Consider the following 27,914-nt stretch of genomic DNA (forward strand, 5'->3'; position numbering starts at 1 on the left):
AAAGTACATTCAATACTTGTTGAAATTCCCTTTTAAAAGACTTCAAAATGTAACGCTTGCCAAAAAGTAATTTGGACTTCACAGTGGCAGAGGGGTTAGTGCGTCTGCCTCACAATACGAAGGTCCTGCAGTCCTGGGTTCAAATCCAGGCTCGGGATCTTTCTGTGTGGAGTTTGCATGTTCTCCCCGTGAATGCGTGGGTTCCCTCCGGGTACTCCGGCTTCCTCCCACTTCCAAAGACATGCACCTGGGGATAGGCCCCTCCCACCTCCAAAGACATGCACCTGGGGATAAGTTGATTGGCAACACTAAATTGGCCCTAGTGTGTGAATGTGAGTGTGAAAGTTGTCTGTCTATCTGTGTTGGCCCTGCGATGAGGTGGCGACTTGTCCAGGGTGTACCCCGCCTTCCGCCCGATTGTAGCTGAGATAGGCGCCAGCGCCCCCCGCGACCCCGAAAGGGAATAAGCGGTAGAAAATGGATGGATGGATGGAAAAAAACGTAATGAACTTCAATATGATTTATTTCATTAAACTAACTGAGATTTAGGTTGTTTTTATTCCAGAAAAGATGTGTCAGTAAGTAAATATTTTCCACATCACTTTATGTTAAGTGCCATAATGTTTAGTTATGGGCTGATTCCAGGTTTTACAAAGGTATTGCATCAAGTCAAAAGTAATAGGTTGTATTATATTTTTTTAATTTTTCCAATATCGATGCAGCAACTATAAAGCAGAAAATATGTGTCAATAATTTAGAAGATACTGCAAGTCACTTTTTTGCTGGCATCATGTCGTAATTAAGGGGTTATATTTCACATAAAGTCTATTTTTTAACGTTAAGAGTACTTATAGTGCTATAATATTTTAACATATTTCTGAACAACACTAAAAATTGGCCCTAGTGTGTGAATGTGAGTGTGAATGTTGTCTGTCTATCTGTGTTGGCCCTGCGATGAGGTGGCGACTTGTCCAGGGTGTACCCCGCCTTCCGCCCGATTGTAGCTGAGATAGGCGCCAGCGCCCCCCGCGACCCCGAAAGGGAATAAGCGGTAGGAAATGGATGGATGGATGGATAACAATACATAATATAAGACTACTAGATAATACAATTTATTATATCGCTTTTTTAAAGCTTTTTTTAAAGCACGAAACATCTCGCGAGAGCAGAGCAGCGCTGTCTCGTGACGTCAAGTGTGCCAACTGTCGTAAAAGCACATGGAAGAAGGACAAAGAAGTGAAGGCGGACGCTAATAAGTTAGTGTTGTTATTTGTTCGCTATGATGTAAATATTTATGTCGTAAAGAGACATATTTAATTATTTATTTCAGGGTAGAACGTCTCAGTCTGCGAAAATCTTTTCGTTGCTTTGCTAGTCAGGACTATAAAGCTGAGAAGCGTCACGTGCTAGTTAGCTTAGCTTGTTAGCTTAGCGTGTTAGCTGCTAACAAAGAAACGCAGACGTAATCAACACTTCGCTAAGTAGAAATCAAATGTGAGTGTAAAGTGTTGTGATTGTGTGAAAATGTGCGAAAGAACGGGAGCAAAGTGTGAGGAGGAACTTTCTAAAAGAAAAGAGGAGGACAATCAACTACTGGACGCTGTTTTCAAGAAACATCAAGTTGTGTTACACATAAAAGGTTTGTTGACTTCTTACTCTCACATCTTTACTAACTTTATATTTGATTATTAACACTATTCTTAAACATATTGTGTATAAGAAAGTAAATTGTCTTGTGGGGATGATGCACTGCCTCCAACTCGTACCTTTTTAAATGTCTTAATACTTTTAAATACATTGCCTCTCAATTTGTAACCTGTAAATATTAAGAAGCTTACAGAATATGTTTTTCTTATTCTTATTATTCCACAGATATTATTACATGTCAAATTTAGAGGAAAAAAACCCCAGCATGTTTAAAGGAGATAAAATAAAAAGACTACTGGGTACATTTTTTTAATCAACTAATTCTAAATTGGATGTTATTTTAGAATGCTTAAGTGCAGTTCCCCTCTAATAATTTTGATTGACGGAACAGTTTGATGATTGATAGGCGGAACCTTTTAATTGGCTATTGTCTACAGACGTGCACAAATTCAGAACACTCGATGTTTCCACAGACAAATACATATAAATTCTCAGATGAAACAGTCTAGAGAGCCAATTCCAATTCACTAGATAGTCAAAGTTAATGTAAACTTTTCAACTATTCAACATCATCATTGTCAAATGCTTACAATTACCGTATTTCCTTAGATTGCCACAGGGCATATAGTATGTGCCTGCCTTGAATTACTGCCGGGTCAAACTCGCTTGGCAAAATAATTAGCGCATGCTTAGTATTACCGCGAGCTTCACGGTGGCAGAGGGGTTAGTGCGTCTGCCTCACAATACAAAGGTCCTGCAGTCCTGGGTTCAAATCCAGGCTCGGGATCTTTCTGTGTGGAGTTTGCACGTTCTCCTCGTGAATGCGTGGGTTCCCTCCGGGTACTCCGGCTTCCTCCCACCTCCAAAGACATGCACCTGGGGATAGGCCCCTCCCACCTCCAGAGACATGCACCTGGGTATAGGTTGATTGGCAACACTAAATTGTCCCTAGTGTGTGAATGTGAGTGTGAATGTTGTCTGTCTATCTGTGTTGGCCCTGCGATGAGGTGGCGACTTGTCCAGGGTGTACCCCGCCTTCCGCCCGATTGTAGCTGAGATAGGCGCCAGCGCCCCCCGCGAACCCAAAAGGGAATAAGCGGTAGAAAATGGATGGATGATGGATAGTATTACCGCCTGGTCAAACTCGTGACGTCACGAGTGACACTTCCCCTGTCATCATTTTGAAAATGGAGGAGGCTGATTTCAATACCTGTAATTTTAAATCGCATAAAGGGAAGAAGATTAAGAGCTATTCAGTAAGATTTAAGGTCCAAGCTTACATCACACTCAAATTTTTACTGCATGCCTTTGGTAAGTGCCGGAAGGAGAAGAGGTTTTAAAATAATTAGCGCATGCTTACTTTTACCGCATCCCTTTTGATAAGCGCAGGAGTGAGAAGATGTTTTAAATTAATTAGCGCCCCGGCGGAAATTCAAGGAAATACGGTATACAGTATGTATACAGACAAAATTACCAGAAATATCATTTTGTATTTCAACTATTTTCCCTCAAAGAAGCTTTGAGGCTATAATTCTTTGTTTTTTTATTACTCGATTAATTGAGCAAATAAATCAATGGATTAGTTGATTACTAAGATCATGGATAGCTGCAGCACTAATTATATGTGATCATGTGGGATCCCTTTGTGCAGCCCTTTGAGACACTCGTGATTTAGGGCTATAAAAGTAAACGTTGATTGATTGATTCATAAAAACGAGACCGTTTAGCCACACACTATTTATTAGAGGTTTATGTCAGTGGCGTGTAGACTTTTTTTGAAGCAGTGTAACATTTCATCTGGTCTGGTTTTATTATTTATGTATGGAAAGTCTGGAATCTATACCAAAATGTATGTTGATTCTTTTCGGTACTTTTTGATACTTTTCTAAATAAAGGGCACCACAAAAAAATGCATTACTGGCTTTATTTTAACACAAAATCTTAGGGTACATTAAACATATGTTTATTATGCAAGTTTGTCCTTAAATAAAATAGTGAACATACTAGACAACTTGTCTTTTAGTAGTAAGTAAGCAAACAAAGGCTCCTAATTTAATCTGCTGACATATGCAGTAACATATTGTGTCTTTTATATTCTATTATTTGTCAAAATTATTAAGGACAAGTGGTAGAAAATTAATTATTAATCTACTTATTCATTTACTGTCAATGTCTGCTTGCTTTATATCTTAACAAGTTTTATCTACACCTCTGTTAAAATGTAATAATCACTTATTCTTCTGTTGCTTGATACTTTACATCAGTTTTGGATGATACCACAAATTAGTGTATCAATCCGATACCAAGTAGTTACAGGATCATACATTGGTCATATTCAAAGTCCTCATGTGTCCAGGGACATATTTCCTGACTTTATAAATATAATATGAAATAAAAAAACTAAAGAAGATTTTGTGATGATAAATATCGATGTAATCATAGTATCGACGAGATACATTCCTGTACTTGGTGGCTTGCTTATGGTTGTCCATCGATTCGATGATGACCATCTTCTTTTATTTGTGAGTCTGCTGATGTTTGAACAGTCCGGTTCCTGGATCCACAGATGCGGTTACAGACCGGGCATGTGAAGGAGGTGCTGGGGGGAGCAGGGGTGGCTCGGCAAGCATGCCTCTTCGCACGCTTTGCTGCACGGTGTTGTGTGCGCTGTTCCTCTATATAATCCACTCCCTGTGAGGAGTGGGAGCGCCAGAGGTCTCGGCAGGAAGCAAGTTCCTCCAGTGAAGAGGGGTTGATCTGGCATCTCTTCAGTGTGGTCTTCATTTGGTCTTTGAACCGCTTCTTCAATCAATCAATCAATGTTTACTTATATAGCCCTAAATCACTAGTGTCTCAAAGGGCTGCACAAACCACCACGACATCCTCGGTAGGCCCACATAAGGGCAAGGAAAACTCACACCCAGTGGGACGTCGGTGACAATAATGACCCAGTGGGACGTCGGTGACAATGACTATGAGAACCTTAGAGAGGAGGAAAGCAATGGATGTCGAGCGGATCTAACAGGATACTGTGAAAGTTCAATCCACAATGGATCCAACACAGTCGCGAGAGTCCAGTCCAAAGCGGATCCAACACAGAGGCAAGAGTCCCGTTCACAGCGGAGCCAGCAGGAAACCATCCCAAGCGTAGGCGGACCAGCAGCGCAGAGATGTCCCCAGCCGATACACAGGCGAGCAGTACATGGCCACCGGATCGGACCGGACCCCCTCCACACGGGAGAGTGGGACATAGAAAAAAAAGAAAAGAAACGGCAGATCAACTGGTTTAAAAAGGGAGTCTATTTAAAGGCTAGAGTATACAAATGAGTTTTAAGGTGAGACTTAAATGCTTCTACTGAGGTGGCATCGCGAACTGTTACCGGGAGGGCATTCCAGAGTACTGGAGCCCGAACGGAAAATGCTCTATAGCCCGCAGACTTTTTTTGGGCTTTGGGAATCACTAATAAGCCGGAGTCCTTTGAACGCAGATTTCTTGCCGGGACATATGGTACAATACAATCGGCAAGATAAGATGGAGCTAGACCGTGTAGTATTTTATACGTAAGTAGTAAAACCTTAAAGTCACATCTTAAGTGCACAGGAAGCCAGTGCAGGTGAGCCAGTACAGGCGTAATGTGATCAAACTTTCTTGTTCTTGTCAAAAGTCTAGCAGCCGCATTTTGTACCAACTGTAATCTTTTAATGCTAGACATGGGGAGACCCGAAAATAATACGTTACAGTAGTCGAGTTCTTCTGCCCACCAGCACTGCGTTGGCCTAGGTGCAACTGACCATAGAGGATTTTGCGTGGGAGTCTATGGCTGGGCATTCGGATGACATGCCCCAACCACCTGAGTTGATGTCGGGTCATGATGGACTCCACACTGCAGCTGCCTGTGGAGTTTGAGGTTGCTGTTCTGAAAAACCCTTCTCCTTAGACGACCAAAAGATGCTGATGCTTGCTTGAGGCGGTTCTGGATCTCGTCATCCATTGAGCAGGTGTCAGACATTATGCTCCCCAGGTATTTAAAGGTGGGCACCGTGAGCAGCTGTTGCTCTGCTGCTGTGAGGGTTATTGTGGGGTTTTGTGGGAGGTCAGCACTAGACTGACAGAGTACCTCTGTCTTCTGGGTGTTGATCGTCAGTCCCATTCTGGTATATGCAGTTACAACTGCCGAGAGGATGTTTTGCAGAGCCTGTGATGTATGGGCAACCAGGGCACAGTCGTCGGCGTATTGCAGCTATATGATGGTCTCTGAGGTCCGCTTGGTAGTTGCCTGTAGCCTCCTGATGTTAAACAGGTTACCATCAAGCCTGAAGTCTATGGTAACTCCAGCCTGCTCCTCCATCCCCCTACGTAGCAGTGTTGTGACACAGACGAGGAAGATATTGAAGAGAACTGGAGCCAGCACACAGCCCTGCCTCACTCCAGTTTTCACACCAAAGGGATCTGAGCGGTGTCTTCCCACTACCACTCGGGCCATCATCCCAGAATGGAACTGTGCAAGGATAGTGAGAAATTTGGGTGGACACCCAAATCTCTTCAGGACTTGCCACAGTAGGTCCCTGTTTACTTTGTCAAATACCTTTGAAAGGTCGACAAAGGCAATGAACAAGTGTTTGTGCTGCTCCCGGCATTTCTCTTGGAGCTGACGTGTCACAAAGATCATGTGAACTCTCCCCCTGTCCTTCCGAAAACCACACTGCGACTCTGGGGTGACCCGTTCTGATATTGCGGGGATGAGTCTGCGGAGCATGACCTTGGCAAGGACCTTTCCAGCAATGGCCAACAGAGAGATACCCCTACTATTGGAGCAGATGGATTTGTCTCCTTTGTTCTTGTAGATGGTCACAATGTTGGCATCTTTCCACTGTTGCGGGACACACTCTCGTCTCCACACCTCTGAAATGTAGAGATGCAGTGTCCGTGTACAGAGGTAGCCTCCTTCCTTTTCAGGTCCAGGGGATTTATTGTTTTTCAGGGTTTTGACTGCATGCAGGATTTCTTTGAAGGTTGGGGGGAGGTCGAGATCTGGCCAGCTAGGATGTTCAGGGAGTTCTGCAAGGACAGTTGGGTCCACTGGGGTAGGCTGGTTGAGCACGGTGTTAAAATGCTCAGCCCACCGCTCCACTATCATAGCCTGATCCTTGATTAAAGATGTTCCATCAGCAGATCTAACAGGTGCCAGGGAGCAGTTTCTGGGGCCGTAGATGGTTTTCACTGCATCAAAGAAACTGTGCATATCATTTCTATCAGCGTGAGACTGGATTTCATTGGCCTTTGAGATCCACCAATCATCTTTCAGTTTTCTGAGAGTTGTTTGGGCCTCAGAACAAAGGGCTTGCCATTGCCTTTTATGGAATTGGGATTGTGGGTTGTTCAGGGTGGCTCTGTGTGCCTTGTGCATTCTGTACAGGAGGGTGGAGATCTCTCCAGCATTCTGGTCAAACCAGTCCTGGTGTTTCTTAGCTTTGAAACCAATGACTTGGGCTGCAGTGTCAAAGAGGATGGTGGATAGGGAGGTCCACTTCTCATCCATCCCAGACTCTGGGGTGATCAGTGGCTCAATGTCTGCCAGCTTCTCAGCTAGGGAGCGACGGAAGTTGTCACGGGTGTCGCTGCTGGAGAGTCTGGCACAGTTGAGTGTTTTCCTCTTAGGTGCACCGTGACGTGTTAGGGGCCGAACATGCATTCTGACCTTTGTCAGAATCATGCGGTGGTCGGTCCAGCAGTCTGCCCCTCGCATAGCTCTTGTAATGAGCACGTCCTTGAGGTCAGCCCTCTTCACGAACGCAAAGTCGATCAGGTGCCAGTGTTTGGACCTGGGATGCATCCAGGATGCCTTATATTTGTTCTTTTGTTGGAAGATGGTGTTTGTGATGGTAAGATTGTGTTCCGCACAGAGACTAAGGAGTCTCCTGCCACTGGGGTTGACTTTTCCAATGCCGTGGGCGCCTGTCACACCATTCCAGTTTTGCGTGTTCTTTCCGACTCTTGCATTGAAATCACCAAGCAGCATGGTTTTGTCACTCCTCGGGATGTGACTGAAGATGTCATCGAGTGCCTTGTAGAAGCAATCCTTCTCTTCATCATTGGATGGCAGAGTTGGTGCATAGGCACTTACCAAAGTGACATGTCTGCATTTTGCAAGGGGGATGCGAAGAGTCATGAGCCTTTCACTTACACCCACTGGTGATTCTGTGAGCTTGAGCAGAAGGCTGTTCTTGATTGCAAAACCAACTCCGTGAAGGTGTAGTCCGCCCATGGGGTATCCTTTCCAAAATAATGTATAACCCTCTCCTACTTCATTGAGTGAGCCTTCCTCGAGGAATCGGGTCTCACTGAGTGCTGCCACATCCACATTGTAGGGCTTTAGCTCGCTGGCAACAAGTGCTGTTCTGCGCTGTGGTCTGTCCGGACTGGCATCCAGGAGTGTCCTTATGTTCCATGCTGCAATTCTAAATGGTATAATCTTTGTATTTCGACCGCGTAATGGAATGTCCCGACAGGTGTGGTTTCCTGCCCGGGTACTGTGTTGAGTGGGCAATCTTTAGGCCACCTTTTCTAGGCCTTCCCCCAATTGGGGTGAGCAGTGCGGTCCCTAAATAGGGGCTGCTCAGACGCACAGGAGTCTGCCGGAAACAGCTGCCACTCAATCCCAGCTGCTAACGACCGTTGTCCTGTGCCGCTGACGTGCAGAGTTCCAGCTAAGAGCTTCCAGCTCATTCAAACCTGCCCCCGTTACTGGACGCTCCATCGCCGTCAGACTTTTGGGGTCGGAGACTCAGGTAAAGAAGATACCTGCGCAATGATGGTTTTTACAGTGGCATGAAGGGTGCGCTTTTCCCAACGCCACTACCTTGATTGTAAGAAGATCGTTCCAGTGGCAAGGGAGACCCTAGACGACCGGCATCTTCTTACAGCTGCAGGAAGCTGCCGGAATCCAGGTTTTTGGGAAACCGCCTCAAAGCTTGCCGCCACCAGCTTGCTTTTCTGTCGGGGTGTGCTCCCTTAGCCTTCATCCACTTTTACAGCCATTGTGGTGCTTCTCGCTGCTACCATCTTCTGCCTGCTCCACCGTTGAGGTCTTCGGGATCACTCTTAGTCTGGCCTCTACCCTTCGACCTGTTCGACTTGGGTAACCCTGCCAGGAGTACAAGACTCCAGCCGACATAGCTCTAGGGGTCATGGAGACACGCAAAGTGCCCCACCACGATAAGGTGGTGATCCTTTGTTTACATTGTGACTCTGGTGAGCTATTGTATCTTCCTACAGTGTGTAGTAAAGCATGTTTAGCTATTCCTCATCCTGCAGTGATGATAATACTTGTAAGAAACTTACTTTATTTGTTGCCATGGAGGCGACGATTAGTGATTTAGAAGTAGCTAAAATATTGTCGACTGCAGAATGGGCTTTAGCTGCTAGCTAGCTTGCAATGTCTTAAAGCACCTCTTCCTCAGGGTGTTACAGTTATAACTTTACCTTTATTGTTAGTTTTAGACCAAAATGCGTCCATTCTCCTTTCTCTGTTTACACACTGTGTCTGCTTGTAAGTGCTGTGTGTGTGTGCGCTGCCGAACATGCTCCTCTGCCCGTAAACCAGCAATGACACGGCATGACGACGGGGGACAAGTGGGGACCGGTACTTTTTCGAGGCGGTATCGTACCAAATATGATTCATTAGTATCGCGGTACTATACTAATACTGGTATACAATACAACCCGAGAAAGTCATTTACAGTATAATGTGCAGGACTTCTTATTTAGATGTTATTGGATCAGTTCACTGTCATTTTCATGTAACACATGTTGTATTTGTTTTGTTCATACCACGGGTGTCAAACTCATTTTAGATGGGGGGCCACATGGAGAAAAGTCTACTCCCAAGTGGGCCGGACTGGTAAAATCACGGCACAATAACTTAAAAACAGAGACAACTTCAGATTTCACAACAAAATTAGGCATAATAATGTGTTAATTCCACAACTGTATATATCGGTATCGGTTGATATCGGAATGGGTAATTAAGAGTTGGACAATATCGGAATATCGGATATCGGCAAAAAAGCCATTATCGGACATCTCTAGTCGTTATTTATACTTTCTGAATAAATTATTTGATAATGTTCATCAGTCCACTTATTGGTGTTTATTCTCAATCTATCAAGATAATAAAATATCAACATCAAATTACAGGATGTTATTTATGTAGTCTGCTAATTTTCCTCGACTGCTGCATTAACATTGTGTTTTTGTTTTTTTCCCCCATATGTAGCATCATCTACAACAGGGGTCGGCAACCTTTACCACTCAAAGAGCCATTTTGACCCCTTTCACTAAATAAAAAAAAAACAATGGGACCCACAAAAATCATTTGGAATCTTAAATGAAATAACACTGCAAACAGAGTTTTTTTTTGCTTTGTGTTATGTATAAACCAGAGGTCTCAGACACGCGGCCCGCACCTTAATATGAAAATGTAACGTTAGTGCGACCTGCAAGATTTATATGAATGCCGCTTGACGGCATCACACTAGCCAACCCTCCTAATTCTCCCGGGAGACTGTTGAATTTCAGAGCATCTATTCTCGTGAATGTCGGCTGGTTTTCACCCTGACAACAATAATAAGGGCATGCTATGATGGTGGTATCTTTAATGGCCCCTACAACCTGTGCTAACAGCTTACCAGTGTAACACAACATGAACACTACCAAACAAATACCCAGAATACTATGCATCACTGACTGTTCCGGGTAGATTATACTCCCCCCCCCCCCAACCCCGCCTACCTCAACCGACGCACAGGGAGGGGGGGGGGGGGGGATATAATCCATACTTGCCAACCCTCTCGGATTTTCCGGGAGGCCCCCGAAATTCAGCGCCTCTCCCGAAAACCTCCCAGGACAAATTCTGGCGGGGCTGGAAGCCACGCCCCCTCCGCGTCGACAGCCTGTTTTCACGTCCACTTTCCCACACTATAAAGAGCGTGTCTGTCCAATGATGTTATAACTGCAGAATGATGGAGGGCGAGTTCTTGGTTTCTTATGTGGGTTTATTGTTAGGCAGTTTCATTAACGTCCTCCTAGCGCGGTAATAACACACCACAACAGCAGTCACGTTTTCGTCTACCGTAAAGCTGTTCGTCTGCCGTAAAGCAATGTTGTGACACTCTTAAACAGGCAATACTGCAATCTACTGTACATAGAATAGAATGTAGAATAGAATGTACTTTATTGATCCCCGGGAGAAATTCAGCTCCACAGTTCACTCACAATAAACAATTATAATAAAAAATAATATATATAATATATTACATATATAAAAAATATACCTTTATTCTACATATATTCTACATTCTAGGAGCTTTGCTAGACTTCTTCTCTCTGACACCACCGACAGGATCACCACTGCCAGCTTCAGAGTTTCACACAGTTTTATTTTCCTTTTCCACACAACAGTTGGACTTCTGCTTTTCAGCTCCCACACAACAGTTCTCGTCCTGCTGTGCAGCTCTCTGCCTCCTTCCTCCCTCATGGTCTCCAGGGCTGCCAAATAAAGGAACTGGTGATTAGATAACTCATTCCAGCTGAGGTATCCACTCACCTGTTGCCGCTTCGTGGCCGGCCCCTGCACATACCCCACCCGCAGGAAACGCATGCGTCACGCCCCTCTCCACATCAAGTATTTTTTATATATTTATGTATGTATATATATATATATATATATATATATATTAAATAGTTGACTCTTAACCACACCCCGCCCCCCAACCACGCCCCCCACCTCCCGAAATTGGAGGTCTCAAGGTTGGTAAGTAGGGTATAATCCACCCGGAAGAGTCAGTGATGCATAAGATTCTGGGTATTAGTTCTGTTGTGTTCATGTTGTGTTACAGTGCGGCTGTTCTCCCGAAATGTGTTTGTCATTTTTGTTTGGTGTGGGTTCACAGTGTGGCGCATATTAGTAAGAGTGTTAAAGTTATTTATACCACAACCATCAGTGTAACCTGTGTGGCTGTTGACCGAGTATGCCTTGCAGTCGATGATGTGTGCTATCAGGGGTCACATGCTACATGTGACCTGCCGGCACGCAGATAGCATGGCGTGAAGGCGGGCGCGACGAAATGTTTTAAAGATCGTTAAAAGCATTGTCACCATGACACGCCCTCAAAACAATTATGCGGGTGTAAACCGGAGAATGTTAGCCCAGGGATATTTTTGGGAAAGGTACTGCAATCCGGACAACCTCCGGGAAAAATTTTGAGGGTCGGCAAGTACGCAGCTTAGCCACATCAGAGTGATCAAAGAACCAGCATGCGAGAGCGGGTTGCCGACCCCTGATCTACAAAGATACACAGAATTTTTATTGTGACATCTAGTGGACGCATTCAGAACAGCCGTTTCTTTCATTAAAAAATTTCGGCTCATTTTTATGTTTAGCAAACTCATTCCGCGGGCCGGATAAAACCTATTCATGGGCCTAATCTGGCCCGCGGGCAGTACGTTTGACACCCTTGGTTTATACAGTTTATACTTTGGTTATTTCCGGTTGTTTCCGTGTGCCCAAATAGGATCGGCCGGATAAGAGGAAAAAAAACAAGAGAGCGGGAGACTTGTGAAGACAACAAAACTATTCTAAACTCAACTGTAACTGGCATTACTTTGCTAGCGTGACAAATGAGGCTGATGGTTCTGTAATTTTGGCACTGCCTTGATTTCTCTTTCTTAGGGAGGGGGGTCAATTTTTGGGGCCACTGCTTTGTTTCCCAAATCTTTTGGCAGAAGTGTGTCAGTGCTCTTATAGTGCTTCATATATATATATATATATATATATATATATATATATATATATATAAACACACATAAATATATATATATATATATATAAACACACATAAATATATATATATATATATAAAAACACACATAAATATATATATATATATAAAAACACACATAAATATATATATATAAACACACATAAATATATATATATAAACACATATATATATATATATATATATATATATATATATATATATATATATATATATATATATATGTGTTTATATATATATATATATATGTGTTTATATATATATATATTTATGTGTGTTTATATATATATATATATATATATATATATATATATATACATATATATATATAAACACACATAAATATATATATATAAACACACATATATATATATATATATATATATGTGTGTTTATATATATATATATATATATATATATATATATATATATATATATATATAAACACACATAAATATATATATATAAACACATATATATATATATATATATATATATATATATATGTGTTTATATATATATATATTTATGTGTGTTTATATATATATATATATATATATATATATATATATATATATATATATATATATATATATACATATATATATATAAACACACATAAATATATATATATAAACACATATATATATATATATATATATATATATATATATATATGTGTGTTTATATATATATATATATATATATATATATATATATATATATATATATAAAGTTAAAGTAGCAATGATTGTCACACACCTACTAGGTGTGGCGAAATATGTCCTCTGCATTTGACCCATATACTGGATACAATCATGTTCTGCTAAAATACATCAACTAATAGTTAATACGTTTCTTAACTAAATTGCCGACAAATTTAAAGTGCACATAAAAAACAGTTTCACCACTTTTGTCAGAACTTCTCTATGACTTCTTCTGTTTGTTTGAGGTTGTCAATACTGCCACAACTGGTGGAAAAGTGTATTACAATTGAGTACCATACAAAACACAGCCGGGAAACATGTGTTTTTGCACTCTATGCTTAAGACAGGGTGTTTTAAACTAAGTATAATTATATGTGGTTGGACATGGGCATTGATTTTTTGAAGTGGTATTAAAAATGGCATTAATTAATAGACAGAAACATTATATTTGCTGGTACTTGTAGAAACCCTCCTGCTGCCCGTCAACAAAAAGTTCCACCTCCTCTCTGTAGTGCTTCTCCTTGTCGTCATGTATGAGACCCACCACTGTTGTGTCTTCCACATACCTAACCAAGTGGTTTGTGTTGTACTGAGCACAACAGTCATGGGTCATCAGGATGTAACAAGTAAGGGGCTGAGCACACAGCCCTGTGGAGAGGCTGTGCTCAGCATAATGGTGTCTGATCTGTTATTGCCTCTCCGTACAAATAATTAAAAAGTCCTTTATTTAGTTTTGCAGGGGTGTTTCAGTCCTAGTGAGTCCATTTTGTTGATCAGGAGCTGTGGGATTATGGTATTGTAGTCCAAACTGAATTCCACAAACAGCATCTGGACCAATGTGGTCATTTTTTTCCCCCAGGTGTTGCGGGGACAGGTGTACTGCGGTGGTTATGGCATCCCTTACCACCACCTCGTGTGAACATGGAGTGAGTGAATGCTGGATTCTCACTTCTCTGTGAAGCGCTTTGAGTAAAAGCGCTGCATAAATCTAATCCATTATTAGTCTTATTATTATTATCCTTGGTGAAACACTTGGATATGCAAAGTGAAGGGGGGTTGGGTAGAGGTGATGTGACCTTTGACCAGCCTGTCAAAGCACTTCATGGTTAGATTATGAATTAAGAACGCCTTGATCATTGCTGATTAGTTCTTAGAAGGACTTTTCAAATTGCCCCCCCTCAAATTTCCTAGCCTGTTTCTTTTACTCACTGTACCACTTTTGAAGTCATTTTAGAGGCAGGGACAAAAGGAAGTCTTTCTTGTGTTTTTATTAACTACACACTTTTAACACAACACACAAAAGAACTCATTAACATGTTAACAGTGTCAGTCCAAAACTATTTCTATTCTCTCTTAATTGTATTGACTTATTGACCCAACAAATGTCCAGCAGCCCCCTCACATAAAAAAGGAAGAGGAGAATCCACAGCCCCCCCACATTAAAGAGGAAGAGGAGGAAGTGTGGATGAGTCAGGAGGGAGAGTGTCTTCTAGGGCAGGAGGAGGCTGATGTCAGCAAGTTTCCACTGACTGTTGTCTCTGTGAAGACTGAAGAGCATGAAGACAAACCACCTGAGTCCTCACAGCTTCATCACAGTCCAAGTAAGCACAACATTTTATTCTCAGGGCATTCAATCCATCACAACTGGACTCTTCACTTTGTCTTACAAGACCTTTGTGCTCTCATCCAAGTAGGCTTCATCACTTCATGCTCATACACTTCAAGTCTTAAATCTAATCATTGGAATTTAGAGGGGAACTGCACTTTTTGGGGGAATTTTTCTATCGTTCACAATCATTATAAAAGACACGACGGTTGATATATTTACACACAAAAAATCCCATTCTAACTGGGCTGGGCGATATGGCCTTTTTTTAATATCTCAATATTTTTAGTCCACATCACGATACAGCATATATATGTGGATATTTTGCCTTAGCCTTGAATGAACACTTGATGCATATAATCACAGCAGTATGATGATTCTGTGTGTCTACATTCAAACAATCTTCTTCATACTGCATTCATATATGCTACTTTTAAACTTTCATGCAGAGAGGGAAACCACAACTAAGTCAAATTAGCAAAAGTGTATTTATTAAGCAGTGGCACAAACATTCATGTCATTTCCAAAGCAGAAAGTGCAAGATTGTCAGAGACATTTTAAAACAAGCTATTAGTGCACTTTTGTGCATGATGTCACTAAGATGACATATCAAAACACTCAATTACAGTGCACTTTTTGTACAGAACACCACTACAATAGTTTAAAACAAACAAAGTGCACTTTTGTGCATGATGTCACACAAGATATTTCAATAAGTGTCAAATAAAAATGAGCTGCATAATAAGAAATCAAATAGTGTATGTCCTTCACTATGTGGTAGGTTCCTGCGGACGTTATCTCCTTCTGTTGTTGACTATTTTTGTCATATGGTGTTGATGTGGAAATGACTGTGTGACAGTTGCTTGCTGTCATGCGGGTTCCACGTACCACCAAGGAAGGAAATCCTGTCAAGCAGGTTTAGACTTCTTTATTTTTCAATAAGAACGTCTTTTGCTTTTCAGCCTTTCCGTTCCCTGCTCGCTCGTCCGCCCCGGCTTTTCAGCTTTGTGCGTCGTCTTCTTCCTTGCGCTCTCAGTCTCTCAAGCTCAGCGTCAGATTCCCTCAAGCTCCTTCACTTCTCTTCGCCTCTTCCCCTCACGACCACGGCTGCCGCCCTTTGACACAATGCGACAGGATTGTTTAATCGTGCCCAGCTGGGCGATCTACTTACCTGATAATATTTGCGGCGTCAATCTTGGCGCGTTCCGCCTCGCCGCATGCTCGCCGTCTAAGCCTCCTCGCTGCCATCTTGCAATGGGTGTGCCCTGCCTCGCTGTCGGACTGCCGGCTCCGCCTCTCCGCAGGTTGCTTGGGCATTTTGTGGGTGTGGCACCAAACTGAGATGTTGACATGCAGATTTCCAAGCACTCCTCATTATTTTCAAATGATGCTACACATTAGCAGTGCTGCTACTTTTTGGAGCAACGCGTTTGCCGCATACTTGACATATTATGGTTGTCTGTTCAACATCTTCCCGCTTGAAGCCAAACCACCGCCAGACGATGGACTCCCTGCTGTTTTTCTTTGGAATTAAATTTTCCTTCATTTGTTACCAGATTGGCACCTTCTTTCTCACGTATTACCACTCGCACCACACCGTTAGCACCACAGCTAACCTTACCATGCCGCTACCTACCTGTCTGCTCTGCGAGAGCGTATGACGTTGCACGCGCGACAGTATGTGACGTATGTGAGAAGGTGCGCTTGTTTTATGTCTCTGTGAGAAGGAGAGACAAGGAGTGAGAAGAGGATGTAGTGTAATGCCCGCAGCTAAAAGCAACTGCGTGAGAATCTATACTCCAATACTAACAATATAGTAATTTTCTATATCGCACAGAGACAAAGATGTCCAGGCATCGAGTAATTGTCTCTGGCCCCCTGCCTGGGAGAGGCAATGATGAGAAATATAGCAGATTAGTCTCTCTTAACAAGTGGCTGGATAGCTTCTGCAGACAACAGGGATTTACGTTTATTGATAATTGGCCCTCTTTCTGGGGCAAACCTGGCTTGCTGAGGAGAGACGGCCTTCACCCTAACCAGGAAGGCGCTATCCTCTTGTCTCGGAACATAGACTTCGCATTGAGCCACAATTGACTAACTGCACTAGAGCAAGCCCGGTCACAGGCAATTACAGAGCCTGCTAGCCTGGGTATGGAGTCAGTTAAGCTAGAACTAGCCTGCGCCAGGCTGGATGATCCCTGTACACATAGCAATTTTCATAGAATAATACACAACTCACAAAATGTTATTTCTACTGTGTCTATGACCACGTCAGAGTTAGACATGCGTTCTACTGAGGTGGCAAATTATGATGCGTTCAGTTTATCGCAGCGCCAGGTAGACAATCTGAAAATTCCCCTCATATCAATTCCTAGATATGGTCGTAATTATTTTAAGTACACTGCGCATAATAAACGCAACATTATTAATATTGCTACTACGGATAATTTCATCAACAACTCCTTAAAACAGCCCACTACCTATAATATGGGCTTTCTAAACATCAGATCTTTGTCTCCCAAAACGTTATTAGTCAATGAGGTCATTAGAGACAACAACCTTAACGTCATCGGTCTTAGCGAACCTGGCTTAAACCAGACGACTTTTTTGCGATAAATGAGGCATCCCCTCCTAACTATACGAATGCGCATATTGCCCGTCACCTCAAAAGGGGAGGGGGTGTCCCACTAATATACAACGAAAACTTTAACTTTAGTCCTAACTTAAATAATAAATATAAATCGTTTGAGGTGCTTTCTATGAAGTCTGCCACACCTCTGCCTCTGTGCCTGGCCGTTATCTACCGCCCCCCAGGGCCCTATTCGGACTTTATTAGTGAATTCTCAGAGTTTGTTGCTGATCTAGTGACGCACGCTGATAATATAATTATAATGGGGGACTTTGATATCCATATGAATACCCCATTGGACCCACCGTGCGTGGCGCTCCAGACTATAATTGATAGCTGTGGTCTTACACAAATAATAAATGAACCGACGCATCGCAGCGGTAATACGATAGACCTAGTGCTTGTCAGAGGTATCACCGTTTCCAAAGTTATGATACTCCCGTATACTGAAGTAATGTCCGATCATTACCTTATAAAATTCGAAGTTCAGACCCATGTTCGGCAAGCTAATAATAATAATAACTGCTATAGCAGCCGCAACATTAAGGCTGCCACAACGACGACTCTTGCGGACCTACTGCCCTCGGTAATGGCACCGTTCCCAAAATATGTGGGCTCTATTGATAACCTCACTAACAACTTTAACAACGCCCTGCGCGAAACCATTGATAGTATAGCACCGCTGAAGTTAAAAAAGGCGTACGCCATGGTTTACTGAAGAAACTAGAGCTCAGAAATTATTATGTAGAAAGCTGGAACGCAAATGGCGCACGACTAAACTTGAGGTGCACCATCAAGCATGGAGTGATAGTTTAATAACTTATAAACGCATGCTTACCTTAGCTAAAACTAATTATTACTCAAATCTCATCCGCATTAATAAAAACGATCCAAAATTTTTGTTTAGTACAGTAGCATCGCTAACCCAACAAGGGACTCCTTCCAGTAGCTCCACCCATTCGGCAGATGACTTTATGAAGTTCTTTAATAAGAAAATTGAACTTATTAGAAAGGAGATTAAAGACAATGCGTCCCAGCTACAACGGGGTTATAGTAACACAGATACGATTGTATATACGGCGGATACTGCAAATATCCAAAATAGTTTCTCTCGTTTTGATGAAATAACATTAGAAGGATTGTTACAACGTGTAAATGGAATAAAACAAACAACATGTTTACTTGACCCACTTCCTGGGAAACTTATCAAGGAGCTTTTTGTATTATTAGGTCCATCAGTGCTAAATATTATAAACTTATCACTTTCCTCGGGCACTGCTCCCCTAGCATTCAAAAAAGCGGTTATTCATCCTCTCCTTAAAAGACCTAACCTCGATCCTGACCTCATGGTAAACTACCGACCGGTGTCTCACCTTCCCTTTATTTCGAAAATCCTCGAAAAAATTGTTGCAGAGCAGCTAAATGAACACTTAACGTTTAACAATCTATGTGAAACCTTTCAATCCGGTTTCAGGGCAAATCACTCCACGGAGACAGCCCTCGCAAAATTGACTAATGATCTATTGCTAACGATGGACTCTGATGCGTCATCTATGTTGCTGCTCCTCGATCTTAGCGCTGCTTTCGATACCGTCGATCATAATATTTTATTAGAGCGTATCAAAACACGAATTGGTATGTCAGACTCAGCCCTGTCTTGGTTTAACTCTTATCTTACTGATAGGATGCAGTGCGTCTCCCATAACAGTGTGACCTCGGACTATGTTAAGGTAACGTGTGGAGTTCCCCAGGGTTCGGTCCTTGGCCCTGTACTCTTCAGCATCTACATGCTGCCGCTGGGAGACGTCATACGCAAATACGGTATTAGCTTTCACTGTTATGCTGAAGACACCCAACTCTACATGCCCCTAAAGCTGACCAACACGCCGGATTGTAGTCAGTTGGAAGCGTGTCTTAATGAAATCAAACAATGGATGTCCGCTAACTTTTTGCAACTTAATGCCAAAAAAACGGAAATGCTGATTATCGGTCCTGCTAGACACCGACCTCTATTTAATAATACAACTTTAACATTTGACAACCAAATAATAAAACAAGGTGACTCTGTAAAAAATGTGGGTATTATCTTCGACCCAACTCTCTCCTTTGAGTCACACATTAAAAGCGTTACAAAAACGGCCTTCTTTCATCTCCGTAATATCGCTAAAATTCGCTCCATTTTGTCCACTAAAGACGCCGAGATCATTATCCATGCGTTTGTTACGTCTCGTCTCGATTACTGTAACGTATTATTTTCGGGTCTCCCCATGTCTAGCATTAAAAGATTACAGTTGGTACAAAATGCGGCTGCTAGACTTTTGACAAGAACAAGAAAGTTTGATCACATTACGCCTGTACTGTATATACCTTTATATACATATATACATACATATATACCTATACTGGCTCACCTGCACTGGCTTCCTGTGCACTTAAGATGTGACTTTAAGGTTTTACTACTTACGTATAAAATACTACACGGTCTAGCTCCAGCCTATCTTGCCGGTTGTATTGTACCATATGTCCCGGCAAGAAATCTGCATTCAAAAGACTCCGGCTTATTAGTGATTCCTAGAGCCCAAAAATGTCTGCGGGCTATAGTGCGTTTTCCGTTCGGGCTCCAGTACTCTGGAATGCCCTCCCGGTAACAGTTCGAGATGCTACCTCAGTAGAAGCATTTAAGTCTCACCTTAAAACTCATCTGTATACTCTAGCCTTTAAATAGACCTCCTTTTTAGACCAGTTGATCTGCCGCTTCTTTTCTTTCTCCTATGTCCCCCCCCTCCCTTGTGGATGTGAATTCTCCCTGCCCACTGGGTGTGAGTTTTCCTTGCCCTTTTGTGGGTTCTTCCGAGGATGTTGTAGTCGTAATGATTTGTGCAGTCCTTTGAGACATTTGTGATTTGGGGCTATATAAATAAACATTGATTGATTGATTGAAACCCACGATATATGGAGTATATTCCATACATTGCCCAGCCCTAATTCTAACTCATAAATATAAATAAAAGTCCACTTGCAATGGAGCCAATGGGAAGTCCTCTCTAACCATCCAAAAAAGGCCAACCAAGTATTAGTTGAGTTGAGTTTGAGTTTATTTGGAACATGCAAGCATACAACATGTTACTTCACAATTTCCAGTTTGTCTTTTCAACATGTTGGAAAAGGAGTAGGAATAAGCAGAGCTTATTAAAGGGGAACATTATCAGTAGACCTATGTAAGCGTCAATATATACCTTGATGGTGCAGAAAAAAGACCATATATTTTTTTAACCGATTTCCGAACTCTAAATTGGTGAATTTTGGCGAATTAAACGCCTTTCTGTTCATCGCTCTGGAGGCGATGACGTCAGAATGTGACGTCGCCGAGGTAACACAGCCGCCATTTTCATTTTCAACACATTGTAAACTTTGGGTCTCAGCTCTTTTATTTTCCGTTTTTTCGACTATTTTTTGGAACCTTGGAGACATCATGCCTCGCTGGTGTGTTGTCGGAGGGTGTAACAACACTAACAGGGAGGGATTCAAGTTGCACCACTGGCCCGAAGATGCGATAGTGTCTGCCGCCAGACCCCCATTGAATGTGCCAGAGTGTCTGCACATTTTACCGGCGATGACAGACATGGCACAGAGATGTATGGATAACCTGCAGATGCATTTGAAACGATAAAGTCAACTAAATCACAAAGGGGAGTTTTGTTGATGTTGACTTATGTGCTAATCAGACATATTTGGTCGCGGCGTGACTGCCAGCTAATCGATGCTAACATGCTACGCTAATCAACGCTAACATGCTATTTACCAGCGGTGCTAAGACAGACATGGCACAGAGATGTATGGATTACCTGCAGATGCATTTGCAATGATAAAGTCAACGAAATCACAAAGGAGAGTTTTGTTGATGTTGACTGTCAGCTAATCGATGCTAACATGCTACGCTAATCAACGCTAACATGCTATTTACCAGGGTTGCTAAAGCAGACATGGCACAGAGATGTATGGATAACCTGCAGATGCATTTGCAACTATATTACGTTTCCTTCCACCCACATTTAATGCGAAAAAAACACTTACCAATCGACGGATTTAAGTTTCTCCAGTGTCAAAAGATGCGAAAGTCCTGAGCGTTTGGTCCGCACATTTTACCGGCGATGCTAACGCAGCTATTCGGCCATGCTATGACTATGAATAGCGTCAATAGCTATTCGCTCAATAGCTCCAGTTTCTTCTTCAATACTTTCATACTCCAACCATCCGTTTCAATACATGCGTAATCTGTTGAATCGCTTGAGCCGCTGAAATCCGAGTCGGAATCTGAGCTAATGTCGCTATATCTTGCTGTGCTATTCCCATTGTTTGTTTACATTGGCAGCACTGTGTGACGTCACAGGGAAATGGATAGTCGCATCGCAAATAGCGAAAATCAAGCACTTTAAAGCTTTTTTTAGGGATATTCCGAGACCGGTAAAATTTTGAAAAAAAACTTCCAAAAATACAACAAGCCACTGGGAACTGATTTTTTATTGTTTTCAACCCTTTTGAAATTGTGATAATGTTCCCCTTTAAATCCTACCCCTTTTCTTTTACATAACAGTTGCTAAAACTTTTGTTCACTTCTAGTTTTCAATTTATTGACAATATACTCCATAAGTAATCACAATAAAAATAAATAACTCTCAGTGAAGTAAGTTCCATTTCATATGGTGAGATGAGTAAGAACATCTAGAAAATGAATGGATGGATGAAATACATTCAGAATGTTTATTATCATGGTTCTTTTTCTTTCTACTTTGTAAAAACTTTAGGTTTGAAGAGTTTCTTGAAGTGGATGATATTAGTACATTGATTGCTTTGCTTAATCCATTCCATCATTTAATTCCACATCCTGATATACTGAAGGTCTTAAGTGTTGTACGTGCATACAAATGTTTTCAATTACATTTTTCTCTAAGATTATTTTCCTCCTCTTTTTTTTGAGAATATTTTTTGTACATTCTTGGCTAGCAGGTTATAGTTTACTTTGTGTATAATTTTAGTTGTTTGCAAATTCACTATGTCGTGGAATTTCAGTATTTTCGATTCAATGATTAAAGTGTTTGAATGTTGTCTATATCCAACATGATGTATTATTCTAACTGATCTTTTTTGTAACACAGTTAATGAATGAAGTGTACTTTTGCAGTTATTTCCCCATTTTTCTGCACAATAACTCAAATATGGTAACACTAGTGAGCAGTAGAGAATATGAAGTGATTTTTGGGCCAGAACATCCATCCATCCATCCATCCATTCCCACCGCTTATTCCCTTTCGGGGTTGCGGGGGGTGCTGGCGCCTATCTCAGCTACAATCGGGCGGAAGGCGGGGTACACCCTGGACAAGTCGCCACCTCATGGCAGGGCCAACACAGATAGACAGACAACATTCACACTCACATTCACACACTAGGGACCATTTAGTGTTGCCAATCAACCTATCCCCAGGTGCATGTCTTTGGAAGTGGGAGGAAGCCGGAGTACCCGGAGGGAACCCACGCATTCACGGGGAGAACACGCAAACTCCACACAGAAAGATCCAGAGCCTGGATTTGAACCCAGGACTGCAGGACCTTCGTATTGTGAGGCAGACGCACTAACCCCTCTTCCACCGTGAAGCCGGGCCAGAACATGTTTTGCTTTTTTATATGAGATTTCCAGTTCATTTTATCACCAATCATTATACCTACAAATTTGGTTTCATTTACTCTTTTAATTTCTATTCCGTCTATTTGTATTTGTGTTTGACACTTCTTTTCTACTTTTACCAAATAGCATTATTTTAGTTTTACCGAGATTCAAAGAGAGTCTGTTTTTGTCAAACCATCTTTTTAATTAAATTTCTTCTGTTATTATTTGTATTATCTTCTGTGTGTTCTCTCCTGAACAAAACACTGTTGTATCATCCGCAAATAATACTAACTTTCAATATTTTATAACTTTACAAATGTCATTTATATAAAGATTGAATAATTTTGGTCCTAGTATTGATCCCTGAGGTACACCACAGGATATATTTAGTGTTGCAGAAGTGTGTTCGCCTAGCTTCACGTATTGTTTCCTGTTGGTTAAATAACTTCTAATCCAGTTTAAGACCAGCCCTCTGGTGCCATATCGTTCTAGTTTTTTGATTAAAATATTGTAATTAATTGTGTGAAATGCTTTAGTTGGATCCATAAACACTGCTGCCGCATATTTTTTCTACTATCTATTGCATTGGTCATTTCTTCTGTCATTTCTATTACAGCCATCGAAGTTGAAATATTAGCTCTGTATCCATATTGGTTCTCATCTAATATTCTATGTTTGTTTGTAAAACTCTCTGATCTGTTATTGGACAGTTTTTCAATAATTTTAGAAAATTGTGGAAGTAAAGAAACAGGTCTATAATTTGTAAATTGGTGTTTGTCTCCATTCTGATAAATTGGAGCAATTTTAGCTATTTTCATTTTGTTTGGGAATTTACCTGTTTAAGATGATGGGTATTTTTACGCTGCTTTTGCAGTGTAGCGTGTAGTGTAGCTTGCTACAATTCTCTGAGGATAGCTTAGCTACATTTAATGGAGAGTAACTTGTAGCCTAGCTTACTACATTTTCCAGGTAGTTTGCCCATCACTGTCTATTTGGCCTAGATTAGATAGTACTTTATTTATTCCGTCAGGAGAGTTCCTTCAGGAAAATTACAATTTTCAGCACAATCCCATTCAAGATCAGACAAACATTACAGGGAGACAGAACATGATCGCTGACGGGTCTGCCGGCTTCCAGCGCCCCTTACAAAAAAGATGAGATACAGGTAAACAAGGGGGGGGGATGGGAGAAAAAAATAGAAGATTAAAATAAAATAAAATAAAAATTGGTCTTAGCCTGGGCCCTGGAGAGGGGGTGCACACTGAGGCCAAGGGAAAAAACAACTCATAGCCATAGTACACATCCGTCTTCCATGTGTGTAAGAGGGAAACATCAAACATCAAAGACCACAGAGGACGTTAAAGACATTAAAGCAGCAGATACAACCAGCCACTTCTACATACAGCTATGAATAAAAAGTTAAATAAACATATCCACTTTGGTGGCCTCTGCGGTGTTCCACGCCATCGTCCGCTGGGGTGGAGGGAGCATGGCCAGAGACAGAAGCAGACCCAACAAAGCAACCAAGACAGCCGACTCCACTCTCGGCCAGTGTCCAGTCCGCATGGATGAGCGAGGATACGTCCAAGGTGACTGAGGTGTCCGACACCTGCTCACCCAGCCAAGACACTGCGAAGCCTCTCCGTCCCAGCGCTCAGTGCTAGCTCCGCAGTCCTGTCCCCTCATCCGCATCTCCTCCAGTCCCTCCAAACAGACTCCGGTGTGGCAGAGACCCAGCAGCTGGTCTCCATGGCCAAAATGCTCCCGGGAGGCAGATCCAGAAGTCCCCAAAAAAAGCACCACAGAGGTCACGGAAGTGCCACCCCTTGTCACACAGTCCCAAAGGGTCCCGGACCAAAAAGCAAAAAAAAATAATAACACATGAAAACAAGAGGGAAACACAAAAGGATGACACAAGAGCACAGAGATCCTGCCAACAGCAGCCAATACAGCAGCGCCATCTTGGAAAAAAAAAAAAAAAAGCTCACATGTGAATAGTTTGAATACTGCAAACTTCAATACAGTAACACCTCATTTGTGTTTTATGTTCTGCAGACGTCCAGCAGGTGTCAGCAGAGAGTCAAGAAGAGATTCCCTCTAAGCAGCAGGAGTGGAGCTCCAATGTGGGACAGAAGGAGCTACAGACCCCCTCCCACATTAAAGAGGAAGAGGAGGAACTGTGGGAGCAGCTTCAAAGGTTGGTGAAGGATAATGATGAAGATGAAGCTCAGTCCTTACAGCTTCATCACAGTCAAAGTGAGGAGAACAAAGGGGCGGAGCTTGTAAGTCAACACATCACAGAAGCTGATGGAGAGCATTGTGAAGATATAAAGTCAGAACCAGACAGCATCTTTGCTCCACTGTCAGACATGGACCACATGATGTCAGACTCTTCTGATCACAGTGACCACATCCAAAAACCTTTGGAGAGTAAAAATGACTCTAAAGGTGATACGAGACATCACACTAACAACAAACACTTGGACTGCTCTGAATGTGGGAAATCATTTAGACTGAAGACTGATTTTACAAGACACAAGAGAATACATACTGGAGAGAAACCTTTTACTTGCTCTGTTTGTAAAAAAAAGTTTCTCCACAAAGCAACACATGACCACACACATGAGAACACACACTGGAGAGAAACCTTTTACTTGCTCTGTTTGTAAGAAGAGTTTCTCCATTAAGCCTGCCATGACCAGACACATGAGAACACACACTGGAGAGAAACCGTTTACTTGCTCTGTTTGTAAGAAGATTTTCTCCAGAAAGTCTAACATGTCCTCACACATGAGAACACATACTGGAGAGAAACTTTTGTCTTGCTCTGTTTGTAAGAAGGGTTTCTCCACAAAGCAACATATGATCACACACATGAGAACACATACTGGAGAGAAACCTTTTACTTGCTCTGTTTGTAAGAAGTGTTTCTCCAGAAAGCCTGACATCTCCACACACATGAGAACACACACTGGAGAGAAACCTTTTACTTGCTCTGTTTGTAAGAAGAGTTTCTCCACAAAGTCTAACATGTCCTCACACATGAGAACACATAATGGAGAGAAACCTTTGACTTGCTCTGTTTGTAAGAAGACTTTCTCCACAAAGCCTAACATGTCCGCACACATGAGAACACATACTGGAGAGAAACCTTTTACTTGCCCTGTTTGTAAGAAGCATTTCTCCACAAATCTTGTCATTACCAGACACATGAGAACACACACTGGAGAGAAACCATTTAGTTGCACTGTGTGTGATAAGACGTTCTGGCATAAGTATCAGGTCAGTAAACACAAGTGTGTAACAGTCATGGAAGCTGCAGGGATTTAAAAACACTTAGTGATTGTGCTAAATGTACTTTAAAAACACAGCATGTTTAATATGAATGTATATTTGATGTTGTATGTAGTGCCTCTCATCTTCTACCGTTAAATATAAAGGCCTACTGAAAGCCACTACTACCGACCAAGCAGTCTGATAGTTTATATATCAATGATGAAACATTAACATTGCAACACATGCCAATACGGCCGCTTTAGTTTACTAAATTGCAATTTTAAAGGGGAACATTATCACCAGACCTATGTAAGCGTCAATATATATCTTGATGATGCAGAAAAAAAGACCATATGTTTTTTTAACCCATTTCGGAACTCTAAAAGGGTGAATTTGGCGATTTAAACGCCTTTCAATTGTTCGCTGTCGGAGCAATGACCTTTCACCCATGATGTTACAACGGGAAGCAATCCGCCATTTTCCCCACCACATTACACACACAAGTCAAATCAGCTCTGTTATTTTCCGTTTTTTCTACTGTTTTCCGTGCCTTGGAGACATCATGCCTCGTCGGTGTGTTGTCGGAGGGTGTAACAACACGAACAGGGACGGATTAAAGTTGACTTACGTGGAGTGTGCATCGATTAGCATGGCGTGCTAATCGATGTTAACATGCTATTTAGGCTAGCTGTATGTACATATTGCATCGTTATGCCTCATTTGTAACTATATTTGCATCCAGCCTTTCCCTCCACCCACATTTAATGTCAAACAAACACATACCAATCGACGGATTCAAGTACACCAAAGGTCAAAAGATGCGAAAGTCCCTTGTTTGTTCTGCACATTTTACCGACGACAGCTATGCTACGACAGATGGCACAGAGATGTGTGGATATCCTGCGACACTCAAAGCAGATGTATTTCCAACGATAAAGTCTACGAAATCCCAAAGGTGAGTTTTGTTGATGTTCTTGACTTATGTGCTAATCAGACATATTTGGTCACGGCATGACTGCTAGCTAATCGATGCTAACATGCTATTTAGGCTAGCTGTATGTACATTTGTAGCTATATTTGCCTCCAGCCTTTCCCTCCACCCACATTTAATGCCAAACAAACACTTACCAATCGACGGATTTAAGTTGCTCCAGTGGTCAAAAGATGCAATCGTTTGTTAGAAGGCGATCGCCGAATAGCTTCAATAGCTATTCACTCAAAAGCTTCAGTTCCTTCTTCAATTTTGCTTTCGCTATCTGCCTCCACACTCCAACCATCCGTTTCAATACATGCGTAATCTGTTGAATCGCTTAAGCCGCTGAAATCCGAGTCTGAATCCGAGCTAATGTCGCTATATCTTGCTGGTCTATCCGCCATGTTTGATTGTATTGGCATCACTATGTGACGTCACAGGAAAATGGACGGTGGATTTACAGATAGCGAAAATCAGGAACTTTTAAGCCTTTTTTCGGGACATTCCATGATTGGTAAAATTTTGAAAAAAACTTAGAAGAATAAAATAAGCCACTGGGAACTGATTTTTGT

General features: G+C 41.9%; 1 protein-coding gene across 2 annotated transcripts; it reads left to right on the forward strand.

Annotated features, from left to right (window-relative positions):
* The first annotated feature begins 1,180 nt into the window (after positions 1–1,180).
* Positions 1,181–26,558, forward strand: LOC133546719 (gastrula zinc finger protein XlCGF71.1-like). Of its 2 annotated transcripts, XM_061892525.1 has the most exons (3): positions 1,181–1,256; positions 1,536–1,639; positions 25,149–26,558. In XM_061892525.1, the coding sequence occupies exon 3, from the start codon at positions 25,704–25,706 to the stop codon at positions 26,421–26,423; it is 720 nt and encodes a 239-aa protein (XP_061748509.1). In that variant the 5' UTR covers positions 1,181–1,256; positions 1,536–1,639; positions 25,149–25,703; the 3' UTR covers positions 26,424–26,558. The 2 variants fall into 2 exon arrangements, with proteins under 2 accessions (XP_061748509.1, XP_061748508.1); XM_061892524.1 differs by lacking the exons at positions 1,181–1,256; positions 1,536–1,639 and adding an exon at positions 14,582–14,794.
* The last annotated feature ends 1,356 nt before the right edge of the window (positions 26,559–27,914 follow it).

Source organism: Nerophis ophidion, unplaced genomic scaffold, assembly GCF_033978795.1.
Source record: "Nerophis ophidion isolate RoL-2023_Sa unplaced genomic scaffold, RoL_Noph_v1.0 HiC_scaffold_38, whole genome shotgun sequence".
Classification (NCBI taxonomy): Eukaryota; Metazoa; Chordata; class Actinopteri; order Syngnathiformes; family Syngnathidae; genus Nerophis; species Nerophis ophidion.

Bases quoted from the DNA above. Each gene is read 5' to 3' on its own strand.
- LOC133546719 (XM_061892525.1), top strand. From the start codon at position 25,704: ATGACCACACACATGAGAACACACACTGGAGAGAAACCTTTTACTTGC.